The sequence below is a fragment of the Amphibalanus amphitrite genome, unplaced genomic scaffold (assembly GCF_019059575.1).
Source record: "Amphibalanus amphitrite isolate SeventyFive unplaced genomic scaffold, NRLGWU_Aamphi_draft 000752F_arrow, whole genome shotgun sequence".
In the NCBI taxonomy this organism is placed as follows: Eukaryota; Metazoa; Arthropoda; class Thecostraca; order Balanomorpha; family Balanidae; genus Amphibalanus; species Amphibalanus amphitrite.
The window spans coordinates 97,589-118,456 of NW_024882246.1; the positions used below are offsets into that span (position 1 = coordinate 97,589).

Genomic DNA, 20,868 nt, shown 5'->3' on the forward strand with positions numbered 1-20,868 from the left:
ATCAACAAATCATCACTTTTCATTATGTCCCAGAAAGCACATTCCCATTCTGACGTTATTTGCGAAAGTCGTAAGCCTATTTAACGTTAACCTGCACAGTTGAACACATGGAACACTCAGTGCACGCCTGCCAGCTTCTCCAGCGTATCGCCCTCAAGAGCCCAGCGTATGCACCAGTGTACCGCCCTCCAGCGCTTCTTTGCACCACGGGCTGCCATATCGCGGCCACCACGAACCGAAGCTCGTATGTACACCAGCGCCATCTACACCTCCACCGACCACCCCTCGTTTGCTACAGCTGCTGCTCCGCGCAAACATCTGCGAGTCTATTGAACCGGTGCTTCCACGCCAAAACAGCTCAATCGAACCCAACTGCAGCCGTCCAATCGGGTAACAAAGCGTGTGCCGAGAATACGGAACAGCCCAAACGCGGCTAATGGCCTCGTAGAGCGACGACAGCGGCTGTCGGACGAAGCGAATGAACCGCACTGAACACTATCAAATTATACGGTGTGCCATGTATTCAACAATGGGACATGTTGGTGGCGACATTTCACACATGAAGCCGGGCGCGTCTCCCATACGCAGCGGACGCAGAAGGACGCGAGCCGTACACCGAGATAAAATAAATTATCCACTAGCTCTTTAGAGTCGTAGTCGGTGCTTTCGCGAGCTTCACGCACCAATCACGGCGTGTAGGGTATATTTAGTTGTGTGTGTGGTGGATCGGCCCCTAGGCGTAGTAGTTGAGATTGGTTTTCTTCTTGGCCTGGACCTCCATGATGGCGTCCATGAAGTCCTCGTGTGTTACGGTAGTGGCCTCCCGACGGAGAGCGATCATACCCTGCGGAAACAGTTTGGACCGGGGTCAGCTCGAACGGAAAACATCCTGTGCGGGCCTGCGTAAGACAGGCCAAGAGGTACGACTGTGGAACATACTGACCGATACAGCATCATCCAGCGAGAACCATTACAGTTACGTTAGCTCATTTGGTCAGTATCATTAGATGCACAGGCGTCATGGCTGTCAGAAAAAAGTTAAACGTATAAAAAGAAATGTGAAGCAAGGCAGCCTACGATTACTGTAAAATTTGCTAAGGATTAAATTATTAAAGCATGACAGACTGACAATCCCGTTCCAATATATTAACTTATCCAATTTCTTAGAAATGCTGCTCAACCAAACACTGACTAAAGTCACCGGGAGGCATTCCATTGTTACATGGGCTGGCCAGACGGTTTCAGACGTATAGTGAAGCCACTCACCGCCTCGACGCAGACGGCCTTGCACTGGGCGCCGTTGAAGTCGTCCGTGGACCGGGACAGCTCGTCAAAGTTGACATCCGGAGACACGTTCATCTTACGGCTGTGGATCTGCATAATCCTGGCGGACGGGCAGACAGGGTCATTTAGTTAGCAAACAGGTAATCAGTTCGCAGTCTCTGCTCGGTCAAGCTTCAGTTTGGGCTGGGCTGGGTTCCTCCCTTTACCGTCGGCAAGGATCCTCTTCCCAGTAGAAATGTGCCCTTCCCTCTAGATAACGGACTTGTATTATCCCTTTTTCACGGACTCTTAGTTCGGACGAAGCTCCTTCTCTTCATTACGGGCTCAGCCCCACTCCAGTCTGGGCTCACAGTTCCAATCCCAGAATGAAGTGCGATACTAGCTGTCCTCTCCCTCCCCCCCCCCCCAGCCCGGCCCTTGCAGCCCCTCATCTGGTTCGAACCTGTTCATTCAGTTCAATGCTCGTCTTTCTTCCAGCCCACCCAAGTCCAGCCCAGCCCAGCTCAGCCCCATTCCCAGCCTAGCCCCGTACTATACCATCCAGGGTATATTGAGTGAAGGGTAGGACGAACTTTGGTAGGAATTTCTAGTATAACTACTAGAAAACCTACTATATGTGGTCGGGACTAGCAAAAAGTTAGTTCAAACTAGAATATGGTAGCGCTTATGGTTGGCAGTCGTGACGCGCACGTGACATTCATTTCTTAAATTTCTTAAATAACAGGTTTTAGGGGCCGATTAGTGCGCAGACACATTCAATTAGCCATTAATAATTGATTACGCAAACATTCAAGATTCTGCATCATTCAATTCTAGCCGAAATCATACGGCGCTCCCAGGATTCGAACTCACGACCCTCGGATCCGTAGCCCGATACGCTACCGACTGCGCTACCGAGGACCGCGCGCCGACGATCGGAGAGGCGGATCGCGGGTGCTGGCGTGCAGAGAAATCTTTACCCTGTACGCCGTAGAAGATCGGCTGGGTTTCGTGAAAAATGGTAGAGGAATTGTCGAAAGAAAATTCATCGATCTATCATTTGAGACTAAGAACCATTGATTCCTTCAAAGGTTGACCGAGATATCGCTCGCCGAAAACATGCCATTTAACATGTAAACCCTATGGGCTGGTAGGAAATGTACGTACGCCGTGGAGCAGCAGTGCTACCAACTAACTTCGGCGGGGGCCGATACCATCAGCCCGACCCCAACACCATCCTCACCTGGCCCGGGCCTGTTCGTTCGGGTGCGGGAACTCGATTTTCCTGTCGAGTCGGCCGGACCGCAGCAGCGCCGGATCCAGAATGTCCACACGATTCGTGGCGGCAATCACCTGATGGAGGGACAAACGTCGGCGTGTGGCACGTAAAAAACACGCGGAGGGAATGGTGAACATGAGAGCAGCGCATGACAGAAGCGGTAGAGAAAACGGCCGCTAATCGTCAGTGCAAAAAAAAACGACAAAAAAGCTGCCATTGACGAAATCATACGTATTTTTCCAAGCAACGTATCTTGTAGCACAATAATATTGTAGCTTAGCGAGAATCACATTTGGCATTTTATGCATGAAATTAGACTTTCAAACAAGTTGATACAGAGGATAAAATGCAACAAGGCGAAAAAGGGTGGGATGCTACGGCAGTCGACTTTGTGCCATTATTCCCGATGTCAACAGACATTGATACACTTGTCCATTCCCGTTTTACTCGTGAAAGACAACATTACAAGAGCATACACCAACATGGACAGCATCACATGCCGAAGCGAAAACATCATGACAGCTCAAGTACCCTTTTCACAACCCACTAAGCTCAAGACAGCAATAAAACTAAGACCATAATTTGCTGTCCTCGCCTTATCAGAGGCCATAAAAAAGCTCTGTCAGCGGCTCAGTGCGCCTGTCATTGAAACAACAAAGCTGGCATATCAGAAACAACCGAGCATTGCTAAGTCTCTAAACACAGTGACACACCCCACCTAACCCGGCACCAGCGGCGGTGGGCACGGGGTGCGGTCAGCACACGTGTCGCCTATCGATCATACAAACACCAACCGCACCACAGTCGACCAACCAGGCAGCGAGGCGTCGCCGCCCGAACCGGGTCGGTATCACCGGCACTCGGATCACCGGCTGGCAGCGCTCATTAGCACCGCATAAACAGGAGAGAGTCGTAAACACCGACCGAATGCCCAGACCGATAGCGGTGCTCACTTGTTAACGCCGCCAGATATCGGAACAGACGGTCGTTCAGGGAGGCCGGGAGCGAGCTGCCGTCGGTACCGTCCGATGACATTTGCAGCTCGTATCGACGGGACGTGTTTGAAATATCGCGTGCAGGGCTCTATTGATTCGTAACAGGCCGTAGACATGCTAGGTTATATGAGGGACTTATTATTTGACTTTTATATAAGCAAAATAAACTGCAATTTGCAATGTTGCTAGCGTTTGTCATGCAACCCGATCTAATCATTCCAAATATGACATGGCTCAACCTCGCTTTCCAATTTGCATAATTGATTATTATGGTGTTATATAATGTCTTTTTGCAGGCTAGCCACACAACAATGCTGGCACACCAAAGCCAATATGACCATGCCATTGTTTTATCCATTATTTTGCAAGTCAACATCACATACTTGCATCGTCTGATCACTTGTTGATCTGGATTTGGAACAGCCGAACAACGAAGGTAATCGTCAACAACCATTCCTTCAATACCTATAATCATACATAGCACGCTATTTATTTAGAGGGCGGCTATCGCCAGTCCGCATTCGTAACATCAGAAAGCCAGCTAGCTCCATTAAGCCCACAGCCGCGCATATGAAACGGCCAGTCCCCGGCAGGCTACGGCTACGGCTGCCACCAGCCGCAACCATACCCGTCAGGAGGCTCATAACATCGAGCGCCCGTCGCGCCTCGAACCCCCAACTTTTGCAACCGGGACGTACTGTGCTCTCACTCCACGGAGTCCAACGCTCTACCAGTACCAACTGAGCTACGGGACTGACATCGTCCTTTTGGACTCCTCCTGTTGCCTGTGATTGAGAACAAGCTACTATCGTTCTTCATCGTCCAGTTAATATCATTTATCCGCCCCACCTCCTCTCCACAGGTCCCAGACTCTGTGCAAATACCGAGGGAACGCCCGTACCTTGATGTCGGTGGTAGAGGAGAATCCGTCCACTGGTTGAACTTCACTTTTCCGCCCCCACCGCCCTTTCACACAGAGTTCCCCTCTGATAGTCTGAGTAAATATCACCGCGTCGCTCCTACCTTGATGTCGGTGGTGGAGGAGAATCCGTCCAGCTGGTTAAGCAGCTCCAGCATGGTCCGCTGCACCTCCCTGTCGCCGGCCTTCTCAGAGTCGAAACGCTTCGTACCTGGAACATCGGGTTCCCAATCAACACCCCATCACAATTCACACACGGCCGGAGTAGCCAAAATAGGTAACTCGCTTCGCAGTGTGTAGGCCATCCTACCATCTCCCTCCCCCTCACACACACACACACACACACACAATTAAGCAATACCACGAGATGAGTCACTCCTACCGTCTATACAGCCCTGGACAGCTCAGCGATTTCTTCATGACGGCCCTAACCCCCCGGACACGGTGAGTTCCTCCTCTCTGCCCCAAACCACTGAACTAACACCATTGCCCTAAAGTCCCCCCCCCCCATCCACCACCACTCACCGATGGCATCCAGTTCGTCGATGAAGATGATGGCCGGCGCCTTCTCCTTGGCCAGTGCGAACGCGTCTCGCACCAGCTTGGCACCGTCACCGATAAACATCTGTACCAGCTGCGGACCGGCCAGCTTCAGGAATGTCGACTTGGTCTGGGCCGCGCACGCACGCGCCAGCAGCGTCTTACCTGTGGACGAGGGGGGGGGGGTATGTGAGGTAGCTGTCTGTGGAGACTAAGTTCAAGTTTGGGAGACGACAAAATATACATGATATGAAAGTGAACACTTTTTGCAGAGTACGAAGGAGGAGACAGTCTAATGGAAGCGCGTTATTGAAAAGTATGTACACTACACTTGTCTGATACAAATATGTGCCTCTAGAACCCAGACTTTGGCATCATATTACTATTAGGAGCAAAACAATAACCGAAACCATAGACGTATAGGGTCTATAACGTTTGGGGAAGAGTAGTTAGTCTGTGCCGATACCAGCATGACCCGTCAGTGCACCCGAAGAAAGTCCGAAAACGGGCAGCAATATTGTGTTGCAATGACCTGTTCCAGGGGGCGCTGAGTATAGATTAAAGCAGTTGCACGTGGTCGCTGATGTCGCCCAGCGTAGCTACATACGTCTCAGCTGACACGGTATATAGGAGGACCATTGAGCTGCTCCTCGCTCCATAAAGATCACCCTCCAGAATAGCTAGTGTAAGGGATTCCCGAGACGACACCCTTTCGGCAACATCTCTCGATGCCTCCATATAACCCTTCTGACTGGTGTCAGACGGGGAGGGGGGGGGGGAAGAGTCAATACAACACATTTCGCCAGACTGTACCCCCAGGGGATTAATACCACTCATCCATCGTTATAACCCCTCTTGCCCCTAATGACTGGTGCCCGAAGGGCCGTACAGGAGGACGCCCTTCGGCGGCTGGATGCCCAGGTTTGTGAACCGGTCTTTGGTAGTAAACTACAAATCCATTAGTAGATTTACCCACGTTACCCCCTACTAGTACTGACCGGTGCCGGGCGGGCCGTACAGAAGGACGCCCTTCGGCGGCTGGATGCCCAGGTTTGTGAACCGGTCTTTGGTAGTAAACCACATATCCATTGGTAGATTTACCCCTGTTACCCCTACTGACCAGTGCCGGGCGGGCCGTACAGGAGGACGCCCTTCGGCGGCTGGATGCCCAGGTTTGTGAACCGGTCTTTGGTAGTAAACTACATATCCATTGGTAGATTTACCCCTGTTACCCCTACTGACCAGTGCCGGGCGGGCCGTACAGGAGGACGCCCTTCGGCGGCTGGATGCCCAGGTTTGTGAACCGGTCTTTGGTAGTAAACCACATATCCATTGGTAGATTTACCCACGTTACCCCCTACTAGTACTGACCGGTGCCGGGCGGGCCGTACAGAAGGACGCCCTTCGGCGGCTGGATGCCCAGGTTTGTGAACCGGTCTTTGGTAGTAAACCACATATCCATTGGTAGATTTACCCACGTTACCCCCTACTAGTACTGACCGGTGCCGGGCGGGCCGTACAGAAGGACGCCCTTCGGCGGCTGGATGCCCAGGTTTGTGAACCGGTCTTTGGTAGTAAACTACATATCCATTGGTAGATTTACCCCTGTTACCCCTACTGACCAGTGCCGGGCGGGCCGTACAGGAGGACGCCCTTCGGCGGCTGGATGCCCAGGTTTGTGAACCGGTCTTTGGTAGTAAACTACAAATCCATTGGTAGATTTACCCACGTTACCCCTACTGGTACTGACCGGTGCCGGGCGGGCCGTACAGGAGGACGCCCTTCGGCGGCTGGATGCCCAGGTTTGTGAACCGATCCTTGTGGGTCATCGGGAGAACCACGGCCTCAATCAGCTGAAATGTGCCAACACAGTTAATGACTGCAGGGTAAAATAACAAGCCATCGACAGTACCCTACTACCCATGAAGGTTAACGAGATATACAGACAAAACATACATCATCGGTATCATGAAATAGGTCCATGACACTCCTAAACCTGTGAACATAAAAATTGCTACAAACTGTAGTTAAACGCAATACCTAATAACGCAATTTCATTACTGTAGTTTTACGCAAAAAGTCGAATTAACTTCAACACAGATGTTCATCACGGCAGCACCAAACAGTGCCCATCAAACAGCACCCCATGTCCCCACTGCCCCCCCCCCGTCCATCCCTACCTCCTGAATCTGTTTGTCCAGCCCTCCGACATCCGAGTACTGTTCGGTGGGCCGCTCGTCCACCTCCATGGCTTTGACACGCGAGTCGTACTCGGCCGGCAGCGCCTCCAGAATCAGGTACGAGTCCTTGTTGACGCCCACCAGATCACCCGGCTTCAGGTCCTCCGGGTCTACGAGGCCGATCACCGGCAGGAAGTATGTCTGTGGGGAGGGTTACAGGGTTCGGTTAGACTTAGGGGATTGGGATTGGATGAATGGGAGGCTTTAATCCAAGAGGACACTGACGATAGCTGCTTTTCTATTATTCAAACAGTGTGGCCAAATTGGTGATGTTGCGGGGAAAGTCACCCCCAATGAAAAGTATAATGACATCCTCAGAAATTTTAAAATTACATCATCACAACGTTTTTGTTGTGAAAGCATACCTAGTGTAGGAATAAAGACTAAAAATGTTCCAATGTATGATTCGCACCGTCATACTCGTACTGTCGCGCTTGCAATGTTTTTTTTTTTTTTTACATCTTTGATGACAATATTTGAATTTTTTGTTTTTACGTTCCACCAGAGCTTGACGTCAGGTATAGTTTTTCCACATAGCTTGTAAAATCTGCACCTAAAATGACACTGAAGACGAGTTTTTTTTAGAATAGTGACATCCTCATACGACTTTTTTATACATCCTCCCCCTAACGCTAAACCAATTTGGCCACACTGGATTCAAATCACAGTGGTAATAGCAGACATTTAATGTTTACATGCAAGAAGAACGACGAAAACGACGACAATGAATGCTCTCGGTCGGGTGGCTCATTGCCAGAAATATGTGATGATTGCCCCGTGCTCGACTTGTGAGTTAATAAAGCGGCACAAAGTATTGGCCCGATCGTGCACCCCTAAATCCGGCTAACATAAAAAGAAAAACTCGGTTCATACGCAGCACTTTGACGAAAAGATATGATAATTATGTCGCGTGGTCAGTGTCCTAGGCAATCAGCGTGGAAATTAGCTACCTACCAGTTACAGACGTCACCATTACCGTCTCTAGGCATACAACAGGAAACGCGGTTAGCCTCTACCGCACTGCAACCCCCGATAGCTCCGGGCCCCTCACCTGTCTGGTTGATGTCTTCACCACTGCACACTTGCCCTTCCGCTGTGAGTCGAGGTCGACATTGGCGCCATCCTCCTCACCCAGGTCCTGGGGGTCGACATCCAGCAACTGCCCCGCACACAATGGGTCAGATCACGGCATAAAAGGGTCGGAAACGGGACAGTTGGACAATAAGGGTTTAAGTGTAGCCTGCTAGACCAGAATAGTTAAACGATACACAAATACGATACAATGGCGATATTAGACAATGCGAGCGTGGGATAACTGCCAAAAAATCAACTTCACTAAGAGAATAATAGAGCAAAAATTTCGCCATATGATATCAAGCACGATAAATACTTAACCATTCAGAAGTTTGAAGAAGCATTCGGAGATAACAACTCAGTCTGATAAGGCCCCATGTCACGCAACATATGGCTTAAGGACACTATGTAGACCACAAAAATCGTTGGTGGTTCATTCAATTTCATGCACCCCACACTTTCTCAAACACAACACATCGCCGTACGGCACGCCACATATGCATACCTCGATAACATTGGAGACCAGGTAGGGCAGTGTCTTGTTGAGTTTGATTTTCTCGGTGTTCTCTCGGATTTTGTCCTTCTGCGTCTGCAGCTCATGGGAGATGCGCATCACCTCCGACTTCATGATACGGATCTCGTTGTCCAGCAGCCGCGTCAGTCCCACAATCTCTTCCGTGTTCATACGCAGCACATTCTCACCCACGGACTCCTGAAGCATGGAGGCCCCGGTACTGTCAGTCAGCAATGAACTGTATGGTGGATAGATCATTGTTCAGATGTGACTTTATGGTTGGGGAAACATTTATAGCAAATAGTTAGAAACCTGCACTGTCAGAAACCACCGAATGAAGCTGAAGCAAGATCAGTCAATTAACTAGACACCATAATTATTTTACAATGGTTGACGAATAGAATATCGATATCAGCTACCATTCCTAGTGTAGATTTCGGCTTTTATTGCGAGCATCCTTATCTTACCTCAGCATCTTCCCAAATGGAGCTGTCTTCCAATGTAGTCATTTTCAATTTGTATTTATGTGCAGTTTAAAACTCTGCAACAAAGAATATGTGATAAGATCCACAACCTAACAGCAACCTGCCTTCAAGATCGATAAACGAGCAAGCGCAATCGTGAGCCCCGCACGTGCGCTTATGCGACGTGAAACGAACTCGCGCGTGCCACTCTTCTAACCGATCCGTAGTGTGCCTGTACCTACCTTGTAAGTACAGTTCAACGCAAAAGTAACGTGCGGTTTCAGTCGTGGTTATGCTTTGCTTCTGTATTTTAGGAACGAATTACCAGACTACAATGAAACTAGGAATGTAGCTTACATGTATCGTCATCCTTGCAGCTGCAAGTTGATGTTTTGCTGTCTACTCCTGGATCACTCCGCATTGAAAAATCGTCAGTCAAAGCCATCTGTAGAGATTGGTAAAAATGCACAATACTTTAGGTGGTGGGCTGTACCAATTTTGATCACTAATGTCCCTAAAAACGGTGTGTCGAATTTGAGCGAAATCTGCCCAGCTGTTCATACGATCCGGAATCGCACCCTGCACGTGCAAAATGATACCCCACCGACTTGTTAAGGGTTTCCTTCTGGCTAGTCCCAAACGGCCTACCAAATTTAATAGCACAAGGTCCAGCGGTTAACCCATGAGCCGCTGTGGGGGGGGGGGGGGGAGGGGGCATAAAGTTACCGCCTTTACGTTGTGTGCGATAGCTCCGAAACCTGATATGAACTTGAAACTTGGTACCTAACGGTCACAGTGACGTCATAAAGTTTTGTCGTTTTCCGATATGGAGATTTCTGATGTCACTGAGCATGAAACGCGACGGACGGTAAATGAACTTAACAGCTCCTGCTGTCATCCTGACACATCTAAGTACTCTTTCAAGTTTCAACTACTTAGCCAGCAATCGGTCTAATATATTCGCTCCTATATTTCGGATATATCGTGAGGAAACTAAGAAACTCCAATAAATAATTCGACTTCTGACCTCACTATGGTGTCATTACAAGTGGGATCGACACCAAATTTAGACAAAACCTCGGCTAGCTATTCAGGAACATGCAGGCAAAGTTTTTCTTCTCTATCTCTTCGCATTGCGACGATATCGTCGGAGAAGTAAAAAGGGACAACTACATAGTTGCCCCTACCAGGTCGGGTCACCCAGCTAAGGTCACCACTGTCCACTGACCACTCACCACTCACCACTCACCATGTCACATCAAAAGACCTTACCTCTGGATAATTTCCAAATTCACCATAGCTGCACTGGCTGAATGATCGTTTTGAAAATTCAGCAACTGATAATTTCTACAATGCGTAGGTACTTATAAAACATATATTTCAGAATTTTGGTATCAGCGACCTAGTCAGTCACTAATCAGGACAATTTTAAATTGCTTGAAACTCTCGCCTTACTTGTGTTTTGCCAGCTGCTAACGAACACGTATGGGGGGGGGGGTCCGTTCATCGCTGGACCCCCTTGCCGTTCGGTCCCCGATCGAGCTAGGGCTTCGCAGAAAAAAAAACGAGCGTGTTGCCCGTGACGAGAGGAAGCCGATGATACCCAATTTTAAGGTCCTAGGTCATTGGTCGTCCTTCCAGGTCAGACCAAAGACCTAAAAGTCGGAAAAATCGGGACCCGTTAGAACATCGTAAAGTGAGGTAATTATGGGATTTTCAGGGCGCTGATCACGAATTTCATGTTAGTTTTGATCACAGATGATGTCTTCATGTATTTAGGTCAGGTCGGGTCAGGTCAGGCCAGGTCAACCAGTAGGCGACCTGCTGGCTCTCCGTAGAAGTAGGTAGGTGTCAACCGCCACTGACGGCTTCGTATTTGTATTTGTATTTGTATTTGCCATCGTAGAGCGGTCCACTCAAAGTGTGGCTATTAAGCTCCGAGTCAAACATGGTCGCTGTCATGGATAAAAAAAAAACACACACACACACACACACACACGCACACATACACGGTACACAGGGCTACCCCTGTGCTGTGGCGGCCACGGCTGTCGGAACGGTCACGTTCGGTGGAGATCCAGCAGGCGTCTCTTCACGGTACGTGAAAAACGCTGCTGGCTAAGCGGTGTCAGGTCACTCGACAGCCGGTTGTAGAGGGCAGGTGCCCTCGAGCAAAAGCGTCTCTTGCCGGTCTCGGTGTTGGACTTCGGCACGTAGAGTTGCCCGTCCTGCCTCGTGCGCCGGGACCGCCGGTCACCGTTGCACACGAATGCAGCCGCCAGTGACTCGGGCTCGCCACCAGCAATCACCTTGTGCGCCAGACACAGTGTACGGTGGTCGGCCATGTGCTGAGCGGGCAGCCAGCCAAGTTTCCCGCGCAGGTCACTAACATGATCAAATTTTCTCTTTCCAAAAATGACTCGTGCAGCAAAGTTCAGTACCTTTTGAATTCTGTCAATGTTTTTCTTAGTGCCGTTGCCGTAGACGGAAAGGCAGTATGTGACCTGCGAGAGAACCAAGGCGGCTACTAGTGTCTTGATGACACCGACAGGCAGGACGTGACGGACATGTGACAGCGCGACAAGAGTACCGCTGCATCGCCTGCCGACGACACCCACGTGACTGTCCCATGATAATTTCTGGTCGAAAATAACGCCAAGATTTTTTACCTCGCGGCAAGGTACGAGGTCAGTGTTGCGGAAGGCAATTTTGAAGTCTGGAAGGCCGCGCAAATTTTGACCTGTTCCGAGAGTGATGAGCTGTGTTTTGTTTGCGTTTACTTTAAGGGCGTTTGCGCAGAACCACTGATCCAAAGCAGTCAATGAATTTTCCATGCTATGAATAACAGCCGAAAGTTCGTTCTTTTTGCCAGAGACAATCACCTGGGTGTCGTCAGCGTACTGCACGACACTTGCACCCGCAGCGAACAGTGACATGTCATTTGCAAACACGGTAAACAAGAGGGGGCCCAGGGCAGACCCCTGGAAAAGGGGTCCAGGGCGGACCCCTGGACCCCTGCGGGTTCGCTTGCACCCGCAGCGAACAGTGACATGTCATTTGCAAACACGGTAAACAAGAGGGGGCCCAGGGCAGACCCCTGGAAAACCCCCATCGAGTTCGGCATCGGCGGGGAGACGCTGGCAGCTCCAGTGTGGTCTCTGAGTGACACACTCTGGGTATGGCCGGTCAGGTAAGATTTAAACCACTGAACATCCACACCGTGCAGCTCGAGTTTCCGAAGTAAAATGTCATGGTCGATAATATCAAAACACTTGCTCAGGTCAATAAGACATAAGAGGGTGATCTCCCCGCCGTCGGCAGCTGTGAGGATTTGGTCGGTTACGGTAGCCAGCGCGGTTTCCGTCGAATGGCGCGGACGGAAACCGTGCTGGCTGGGGGATAGGAGGTGGATCGTAACATGTTACGAAGGCATCAAAACTACTTCGTAATGTTCAAATAGGTGCTAGTCGTTAGATTCGGAATAAGCTCCAAAAACTACCTACCCTTGATATATCAAGTTCGCGGCCGTGAAGCTCCATGTCATTTGACCTGCGTTACTACATTCAGCCAGCTGGCAACTGGCGAGAGGCCCACGCTAGACCCAGGAAGACTGTGCCGCCAGCCACCTTCTCATCACTGTGGCACGTTCAACTTTTGATTCAAACTATCAGCGGTGAAACGAGCATGGGTGATGTCAGGCGGTGGGTCCCTGGTATCATTCCCAACAAGCACTGCTTGGCGGGACCCCCGGGCCAACAGCCACCCATTCAGTCATTCAGACATAACTTATAAGAAAAAAATACATGACAAAGGTCAGCAATCTTGGCCTGAACTTCACATGACCCTGACACCCACCACAAGGACTGGAACATCATTTCACATGTTTGAATGTTAGCAACCACAAAAAGATTGGAAACATGCAGTGCAGATAATGAGAGCTGACACATGCCAAATCGAGATTCCTTCAAACACCGTCTTGAGAAACAGGTCACAGGTCAAAGGTCACTCGAGTCAGGGTAATGTAAGTTTCAGGGTAGGCGTCAAAATGATTCATTTAAACTGAACTCAAGGGTACTTAAAGTTTTGACGCACACACAATCAGCCTTCTGCTCGAATGATTTACAAAAAACTGGGGAGTCATGACTCATGAGTGTCAAAACAGAAAAAAGTATGTTCATCGTTCGACCAAGCCTTTATCAATATTGCGACAACTCGCAAAGATGACAATTTAAATTTACATCGAATGTGTAAGTTGAAGTGAGGTCATCAAACTGCAACCGCAATGGCTATAACAATAAAGTAACGCAAATCGGGCCCTCAGGCCTCAGCCAGGTATGGGTACCTACCAGAAAATTAGGCAAAATGAAGGTACTTACTTATGGGCCGATAGTCTCTTTCCTACCGCTTACTTTAACAGCACCAGCCAATGCCTATCTTTCACTCGCAATAAATAAAAAAGTCGGCCCAAAAGTTGGGGCCTTGGTAACAACTGGATTTCCATTACGTCATGGGTGATGATGTCACACCACGGGTGACGTTTCACTGCTGCTGCTGCTGTCCACGGACGGCAGCGTTTGTGAGTGGGAAACAGTAGCAAAATTGTAAATGAAGGCAGTATTGGCGCTTATGCTACATATTAAATTTATAACAACATATTGATATTAGTGAATGTTTATTTTTGTTTCTTTTCATAAACCCTCCAGTTTCCAGAGTCTGCATGCAAAAGTTCTGTTATTTTAGAGTCAAGCTATTGTACTAAGGGATTTATTTTGGCAATTTAGTCATGTGTTAGGTTATAAGGCTGCAGAAACTTTTAGTTGAGGTTGGTATCCACTATCCAGTTGCAGCTATAATTGTGTCATATTTTGTATCATTTTCTGAACATGAAACACCTACCTATATGATTTCAATTATTGTGATTGTAGAAAAGCAGTTACCCTCACATTGCAGTGGGGATTAGAACAATTAACCACACTTGTTATACAAAAAGCCTGTTTGCCATCAATTTCGGGAATTCAAATTGGGTATTGGTAAGGTAGACATAGCACAAGCTGCCCTATGCACGAGTGTTGTGAATTTAATTGTGACTCGCTATTAGATCTGCGTCGTTTTGTTGTGTTGCATTTAATTGATGTCACGGATGTGCGAATTGGAGTTGAGTGTTTTTGCCGCGTTGGGAGGTGCGGTCGTGGTGAGCCACGTGACCTTTGTCAAGGCTGGTATTTTGCGCCTTATTGTTGTTGTCGGCTAGTTTTCGGGTGATTCTGAAGTCTGAAGTTCTTGATCGGACGTTTTGTTCTTTTTTTGGCTGAAATGGATGCTTGAAGTATTCTCTTTTCAACATGGGTTTCAATACAGATTGTGATTTAATTCGTTACATTTGGTGCCGAAACGCTCGGGAACGGGATCTTTGATTTTCGTTTTGTGATCTCGCGTCAAGATGAGCACTGAGAAGCTTCGAAAGAGAGCGGCAGCGCGAGGATGGATGAGTCGCTGTCGCCGTAAGTTGGAGGAGTTGCTTGAGTGCCAAGACATTGATGTAAGCGCCCTTCAGACAGCTAAAGGTGACTGTGAGAAAAGACTGGCACTGTTGGATGAAGCACAGTCAGAAGCCGAGCTCAGTTTCCCCTCAGAGGCAGAGATGTTAGATGATATTGAGAGTGCTGCCGAGTTCCGAGAGGGGATAACTGATGTGCTGAACAGAGCTGATGCTGTACTGAGCAAGAAGCCCTCAAGTTCCATTGGATCCTCGCAAACAGGCCACCTGCAGCTACCCAAACTAGAACTACCAAAGTTTGGAGGAGATGTGCTGCAGTGGCAGTCCTTCTGGGAGTGTTTTGAGGCCGCAGTGCACAATGCTGATCTGCCTGAAGTGACCAAATTCGCTTATCTGAGATCATTCCTCGTGGGTGAAGCCAAGGAGAGTGTCGCTGGCCTGCCTCTGACTGGAGCAAACTACAGCAGTGCTTGCGACCTGCTGATGAATAGATTTGGGAGGAAGGAGGTGGTTGTCTTCTCCCACATTCAACAGCTGCTCTCTGTTCCGGAGGCGTCATCCTCGAGCGTCCCATCCCTTCGAGAACTTCAAGACCGTCTTCAGGTCCACATTCGCAGCTTGGCATCACTGGATGTCGGAGGTGACCGTTATGGTATTGTTCTGGTCCCTCTGATTCTGTCGAAGCTGACCCCAGACATTCGCCTCGAGTGGGCCCGTGAGGGCTGTGGCAGGGAGTCGGACCTGGATTGGCTGATGAGCTTCCTGTCTGAAGAGATCAACCGCAGGGAGCGATCCTGTGCGTTCAGCAGACTACAGGTGGCGTCTGCTCGAGAGACTGCTGCGTCCACCGAGAGTCGACCGAAGACCACAAACGGCCCTCAGCAAAGGAGGAAGAAGGAGCCGCGTGAAAGGGTGCCAGCAGCAGCAGCAGCTCTGCAGTCAGGAGCGAGTCCGGGGTGCCCTTTCTGTGGGCAGACACACCAGCCTGAGGTATGTGTCAAGCTTCAGCCCCTGTCTGTCCCCGAGCGTAGAGATGCCATCCGACAGGCAGGACTGTGTTTCCGCTGCTTGCATGCCGGGCATGTTGCACGAAAGTGTGGGGCAGTGTGCGCTGAGTGTGGTGGACGGCACAATGTAGTGTGCTGTTTCAAGCTACATGGAGGGGGTATGCAGCGCGATCAAGGGGGTGCGACAGTAGCCAGTGATAGCATTATCCGTAGCAGTGGCTCAAACCCAGCTCAGCATCCATCCCTGTCATGCAAGAGTGGTGGTCTAGAGAGGAGCTGCACAGTGCTGCCCACCGCTCGTGTAACTGTAGTAGGTCGCGGCGGACAGCGAGTAGAAGCCACTGCGCTTTTCGATACAGGTAGTGATAGGACATATATCAGTGACAGACTCGTTAAGTCAGCTGAGCCCGAGTGGGTAGGCTCTGAGACAGTATCCTATGCGGCATTTGGAGGGACTGGCTCATCTGCTGAGCACAGAGATGTGTACCGAGTGGAGATGGTTGGCTCCAATGTAGCCTCTCCGACAGCCCTTTCCGTTCAGGCTATCAGGATCCCTGTGATATGTATGCCACTCCAGCGCCCACGCATGCCTGCTGCTGTGCTGCAGTCCTTCAGTCACCTGGAGCTGGCTGATCCGCCCTCTGACAGACAACTGACTGTAGACATACTGGTGGGGCTGGACTGCTACTGGGATCTGACGAAACAGGGTGAGATTCGGCTGGAAGGGGGACCCGTGGCGCAGGAGACCGCACTGGGGTGGATCATCTCCGGTAAGGTGAGTGCGCCAGATGGTGCTAGGACGGTGGGCAGCGCCACAAGTCTGCTGTGTCTTGGTGACATTCACGAGCAGTCTCTGAGGCGGTTGTGGTCCCTCGAAGGGATTGGGATCAGTGAGTCAGAGGAGACCGATTCTGAGGTGCTTGCCCACTTTGATGCATCTGTGAGCAAAGTTGATGGTAGGTACGAGGTGGCGCTGCCGTGGAAGGCTGGCAGCGAAAAGAAGCTCCAAGAGAACAGGTCCGCCGCTGAGGCGCGTCTGTCGGGTCTGTCTCGTCGGCTGGACAGAGACCCAGAGCTGGGAGTGGCCTATTCGGAGGCACTCCAGGAGATGGAACAGGCGAGTGTGGTGGAGGAGGTTCCCAGTCACGAGCTGGATGGTCCTTATCCTTGCTTCTACCTGCCTCACCGTCCTGTTGTAAAGGAGTCCAGCACTTCGACTCGGGTGAGACCGGTGTTTGACGCTTCTGCAACCGGTCCCAATGGTGTCTCGCTCAACGATTGCCTTGAGGTGGGACCGTGTCTGATTCCCAGTCTTGTAGACGTGCTGCTTCGTTTCAGACGCTGGAAGGTGGCCGTGACGGCGGACATCAGCAAAGCCTTCCTGCAGGTGGGCCTCAGGAAGGAAGACAGGGAAGCTCACAGGCTCCTCTGGATTCATGAGGGTCGGAAGCGGGTGATGCGCTTTCGAAGGGTGACCTTTGGGGTCAGCTCCAGTCCGTTCTTGTTGAACGCGACTATCCGGCATCACCTTTCAGGGTATCCATCCTCTCGCGCGATAACTGAGATGCTCGAGAACTTTTATGTTGATGACCTCCTTTCGGGAGCCGACTCTGAGCAGGAGGCGAGCGCTCTGCTGACGGAGGCTCAGGCCGTGATGGCTGACGCCGGTATGACCCTGACGAAGTGCACGTCAAACAGCTCAGTGATGTTCGACAAGGCCCACGCTGCCTCTGGCACAGGCGAGCTCGAGAGTGTGAAGGTCCTGGGGGTGAGTTGGAGTCCAGCTGAGGACGTCTTCTCGTTCGAGGGCCTCACTGTCCCTGCTGATGTGACTCCGACCAAGCGTGTGGTGCTGAGCTGCATAGCTCGGCTATTCGATCCCTTGGGGTTTGTTGCTCCGTTCGTGATGGTTGCAAAACGCATCTTCCAGGAGCTGTGGAAGCTCGGTATTGGGTGGGATGATGAGCTTCCCTCGGAGTCCAGCCTGATGTTCATGGAGTGGCTGAAAGGTCTGGAGCTGCTCCAGCAGATTCACATTCCCCGTTGCTACTCGACTGAGGGCTGGAACCGTGGTGCTGGCGTTTCGATTCACGCCTTCGGTGACGCCTCTCCTAAGGGCTACGGGGCAGCGGTCTACCTCCGGATCTCCCAGTCAGATGGCTCTATTGAGGTGACCTTGGTCATGGCCAAGGCGAGGTTGGCGCCACTGAAGAGTGTTACTCTGCCACGACTTGAGCTACTGGGAAGTCTGCTGGCTGCACGCCTAGCCGTTCTTGTGAGGCAGGCACTGAGGCTTCCTGATGACACAGCGACTCGGTGCTGTACAGACTCGATGATCGCACTAGGATGGATCCGTGGCGAGCCTAGGCGATGGAAGCAATTTGTTGCAAATCGAGTGACGGAGATACAGGGTCTGACCGCTCCGTCGGACTGGTCTCATTGTCCAGGTGAGGAGAACCCAGCAGATCTGACGACCCGCGGAGTATCGGCTGAGTGTCTGAGCGGATCGGAGCTGTGGTTCCGTGGTCCCAGGTGGCTGGCTACGCCACAGGCTCGTCCCGGGGCTGATGAGTCAGTGCCTCTCGTGTCCAGTGAAGAGCTGCCGGAGGCAACACTTCTGTCGTGTGAGCTGGATGATGCCGGTGTCTCGGTGGTTGGGAGCGCCGGCCTCCCAGCTCTGGTGACTGCGGCACAGAGTGCCCCAATATTCGACTGCAGCCGCTGGTCGTCTATGAACAAGGCGGTCAGAGTGATGGCTTGGGTGAACCGCTTCCGCCACAAAGCGCGGTCTGGGCGTCACAATCGGTCCACTGGCGATCTCTCGGCCGAGGAGTTGGTGGCGGCCAGGCACCTGCTGCTGCAAGAGGAACAACGACTGGCCTTTGCAGCGGAGTTCAGCGCCCTACAACGGGGCAAGCCAGTACCTAAAAGTTCGAGGGTATATCGTCTGTCCCCCTTCATAGGCGACGACGGGCTCCTGAGAATCGGGAGCAGGCTTCAGGAGTCTGAGTTGACCAGTGAGGAGCGACACCCTGTTTTGCTCCCAAAGGGACGGGTGTCCGAACTGCTGGTGTGGGACCAGCATCGTATGATGTGCCACTGTGGTGTGTCTACTCTGATCACTGCACTCCGAGCGGCCTTTTGGATCGTGGGTCTCCGCTGCCTGGCAAAGCGCATCAAACGCTCGTGTTTGGTTTGTCAGCGGCAGGATGCTGTCCAGTGTAACGAGCCGGCGGCGCCGCTCCCTCGCGACAGGGTAACCCGTGCGCCGCCGTTTTCGGTCACAGGAGTGGATTTCGCGGGGCCGATTTTCGCGGTGGACTGCCCACGAAGAAAGTTCTATGTGTGCCTATTCACCTGCGCTGTGACACGCGCAGTGCATCTGGAGTTGACAGGATCACTGTCACAGGCTTACTTTTTGATGGCGCTCAGGCGTTTCGCTGCCAGAAGGACTCTGCCGTCAGTTATCTATTCAGATAACGCGCGAACGTTCAGCGGAGCCGATCAGCTGATGCAGCGGTACTTTGGCCATCTCGCTCCCCGGTGGAAGTTTATCGTGCCAAACTCACCGTGGTGGGGCGGTTGGTGGGAGCGACTGGTGCGCTCCGTGAAGGTGGGACTCAGGAAGTCGCTCGGCACAAGATGTCTCACTCAAGTGGAGTTAGAGACTGTGCTGACTGAGGTCGAGTCATGTGTGAATTCACGTCCACTGACTCAGGTGACTGACGCGATCGACTGCGAGAGTCTGCTAACGCCCAGTCATTTCCTCACGGGACGTGGCGCCGGCTTCCAGGCCAGGCTGCTGGAGGATCCAGAAGCGGTAAGTGGTAGAGCGCTCTCCGACAGGGCTAGGGTACGCGAGAGGCGTCTGAACCGTTTCTGGACGGTCTGGAGGGATGTATATTTGCGGAACCTCCCTCACTCGGTGCGCAACTTTTCGCATCACTGGTCAGCTACAGCCGGGGTCGGTGGTGCTCGTCAGGGAGGATAACGTTCCCCGAATGAAGTGGGTGATGGGGACCGTCACTAAGCTGTTCCCTGGCAGAGATGGGGTGACCAGGTCTGCTGAGGTTCGAACCCAGGGAGGGCACTTGAGGACCCGGGCAGTCCAGAGACTCTATGACTTGAGACTACTCGACTGATGCCCTCCACCTGACAGCAGCAGGCTGTGCGCTCCTCTTCTTACCTCTGTCCCCTCATAGACAGTTCGAATGAGAAAGGGCTGGACGGATTGAGGCAAAATAGGTTTGGATTGTCAAGGCAATCCAAAGGCGGGGAGGATGTTGTGAATTTAATTGTGACTCGCTATTAGATCTGCGTCGTTTTGTTGTGTTGCATTTAATTGATGTCACGGATGTGCGAATTGGAGTTGAGTGTTTTTGCCGCGTTGGGAGGTGCGGTCGTGGTGAGCCACGTGACCTTTGTCAAGGCTGGTATTTTGCGCCTTATTGTTGTTGTCGGCTAGTTTTCGGGTGATTCTGAAGTCTGAAGTTCTTGATCGGACGTTTTGTTCTTTTTTTGGCTGAAATGGATGCTTGAAGTATTCTCTTTTCAACATGGGTTTCAATACAGAGTGTGATTTAATTCGTTACAACGAGAATGGGTCTTTCTAACCAAACCTTACCTAACCTGACCTACAACCTACAGCCTTAAACCTAAAATTTACAACCTACGACCTAGTCCTACGGTATGGCATATCACGACAGCTTGTGCTACGTCTGCTACCATGACCCAACTTTGTTCCAATTCATACCAACTTGGGATGACAGTCACTGCAGATGTGTGCTGACCATGCAGGTCTTTGTTACAATTGCAATTCTATTGTGTTACAGGTTCGGAGTGCACTCCTAGCTTGCTTGCGTGCTCCAGCTTACCCTCACCCCTGTGGCCTGGAGGGAAACAGGAGAATGGACTCTGTTGCCAAGGAAAGGAGTAACCTCATCCAAGTACAAGTCTTTATTGACATACAGTAAGCCACCAAGCTGCCAACAGCAACAAGTGCCTGCACCATCCAGGCCTGGCCAGCCAGTTGGTTCTGACTGCTGACAGGTGGCAGACTCCCACTTGCGGCAACCA

General features: G+C 51.1%; 1 protein-coding gene across 2 annotated transcripts; it reads right to left on the reverse strand.

The window, feature by feature from the left end:
* Window positions 1-503: 503 nt before the first annotated feature.
* On the reverse strand, window positions 504-13,762 carry LOC122365623 (26S proteasome regulatory subunit 6A-B). 2 transcript variants are annotated; one of them, XM_043336995.1, is made up of 12 exons: window positions 13,665-13,762; window positions 9,292-9,365; window positions 8,816-9,022; window positions 8,288-8,395; window positions 7,177-7,377; window positions 6,818-6,849; window positions 6,117-6,187; window positions 4,982-5,161; window positions 4,561-4,667; window positions 2,507-2,616; window positions 1,267-1,384; window positions 504-844 (listed from the first exon to the last, which is right to left on the reverse strand). In XM_043336995.1, exons 2-12 carry the CDS (start codon window positions 9,331-9,333, stop codon window positions 734-736), a joined length of 1,287 nt encoding a protein of 428 aa, XP_043192930.1. In that variant the 5' UTR covers window positions 9,334-9,365; window positions 13,665-13,762; the 3' UTR covers window positions 504-733. The 2 variants fall into 2 exon arrangements, with proteins under 2 accessions (XP_043192930.1, XP_043192929.1); XM_043336994.1 differs by lacking the exon at window positions 6,117-6,187 and having other exon boundaries at window positions 6,747-6,849.
* Between the last annotated feature and the right edge of the window lie 7,106 nt (window positions 13,763-20,868).

Coding starts and splice junctions, on each gene's coding strand:
- LOC122365623 (XM_043336995.1), bottom strand. CDS start 9,333: ATGACTACATTGGAAGACAGCTCCATTTGGGAAGATGCTGAG. Junction 7,378..8,287: donor TGAAGACATCAACCAGACAG/GTGAGGGGCCCG, acceptor CCCTCCCCACAG/ACATACTTCCTGCCGGTGAT. Junction 6,188..6,817: donor GTGGTTCTCCCGATGACCCA/CAAGGATCGGTT, acceptor GTAGTTTACTAC/CAAAGACCGGTTCACAAACC.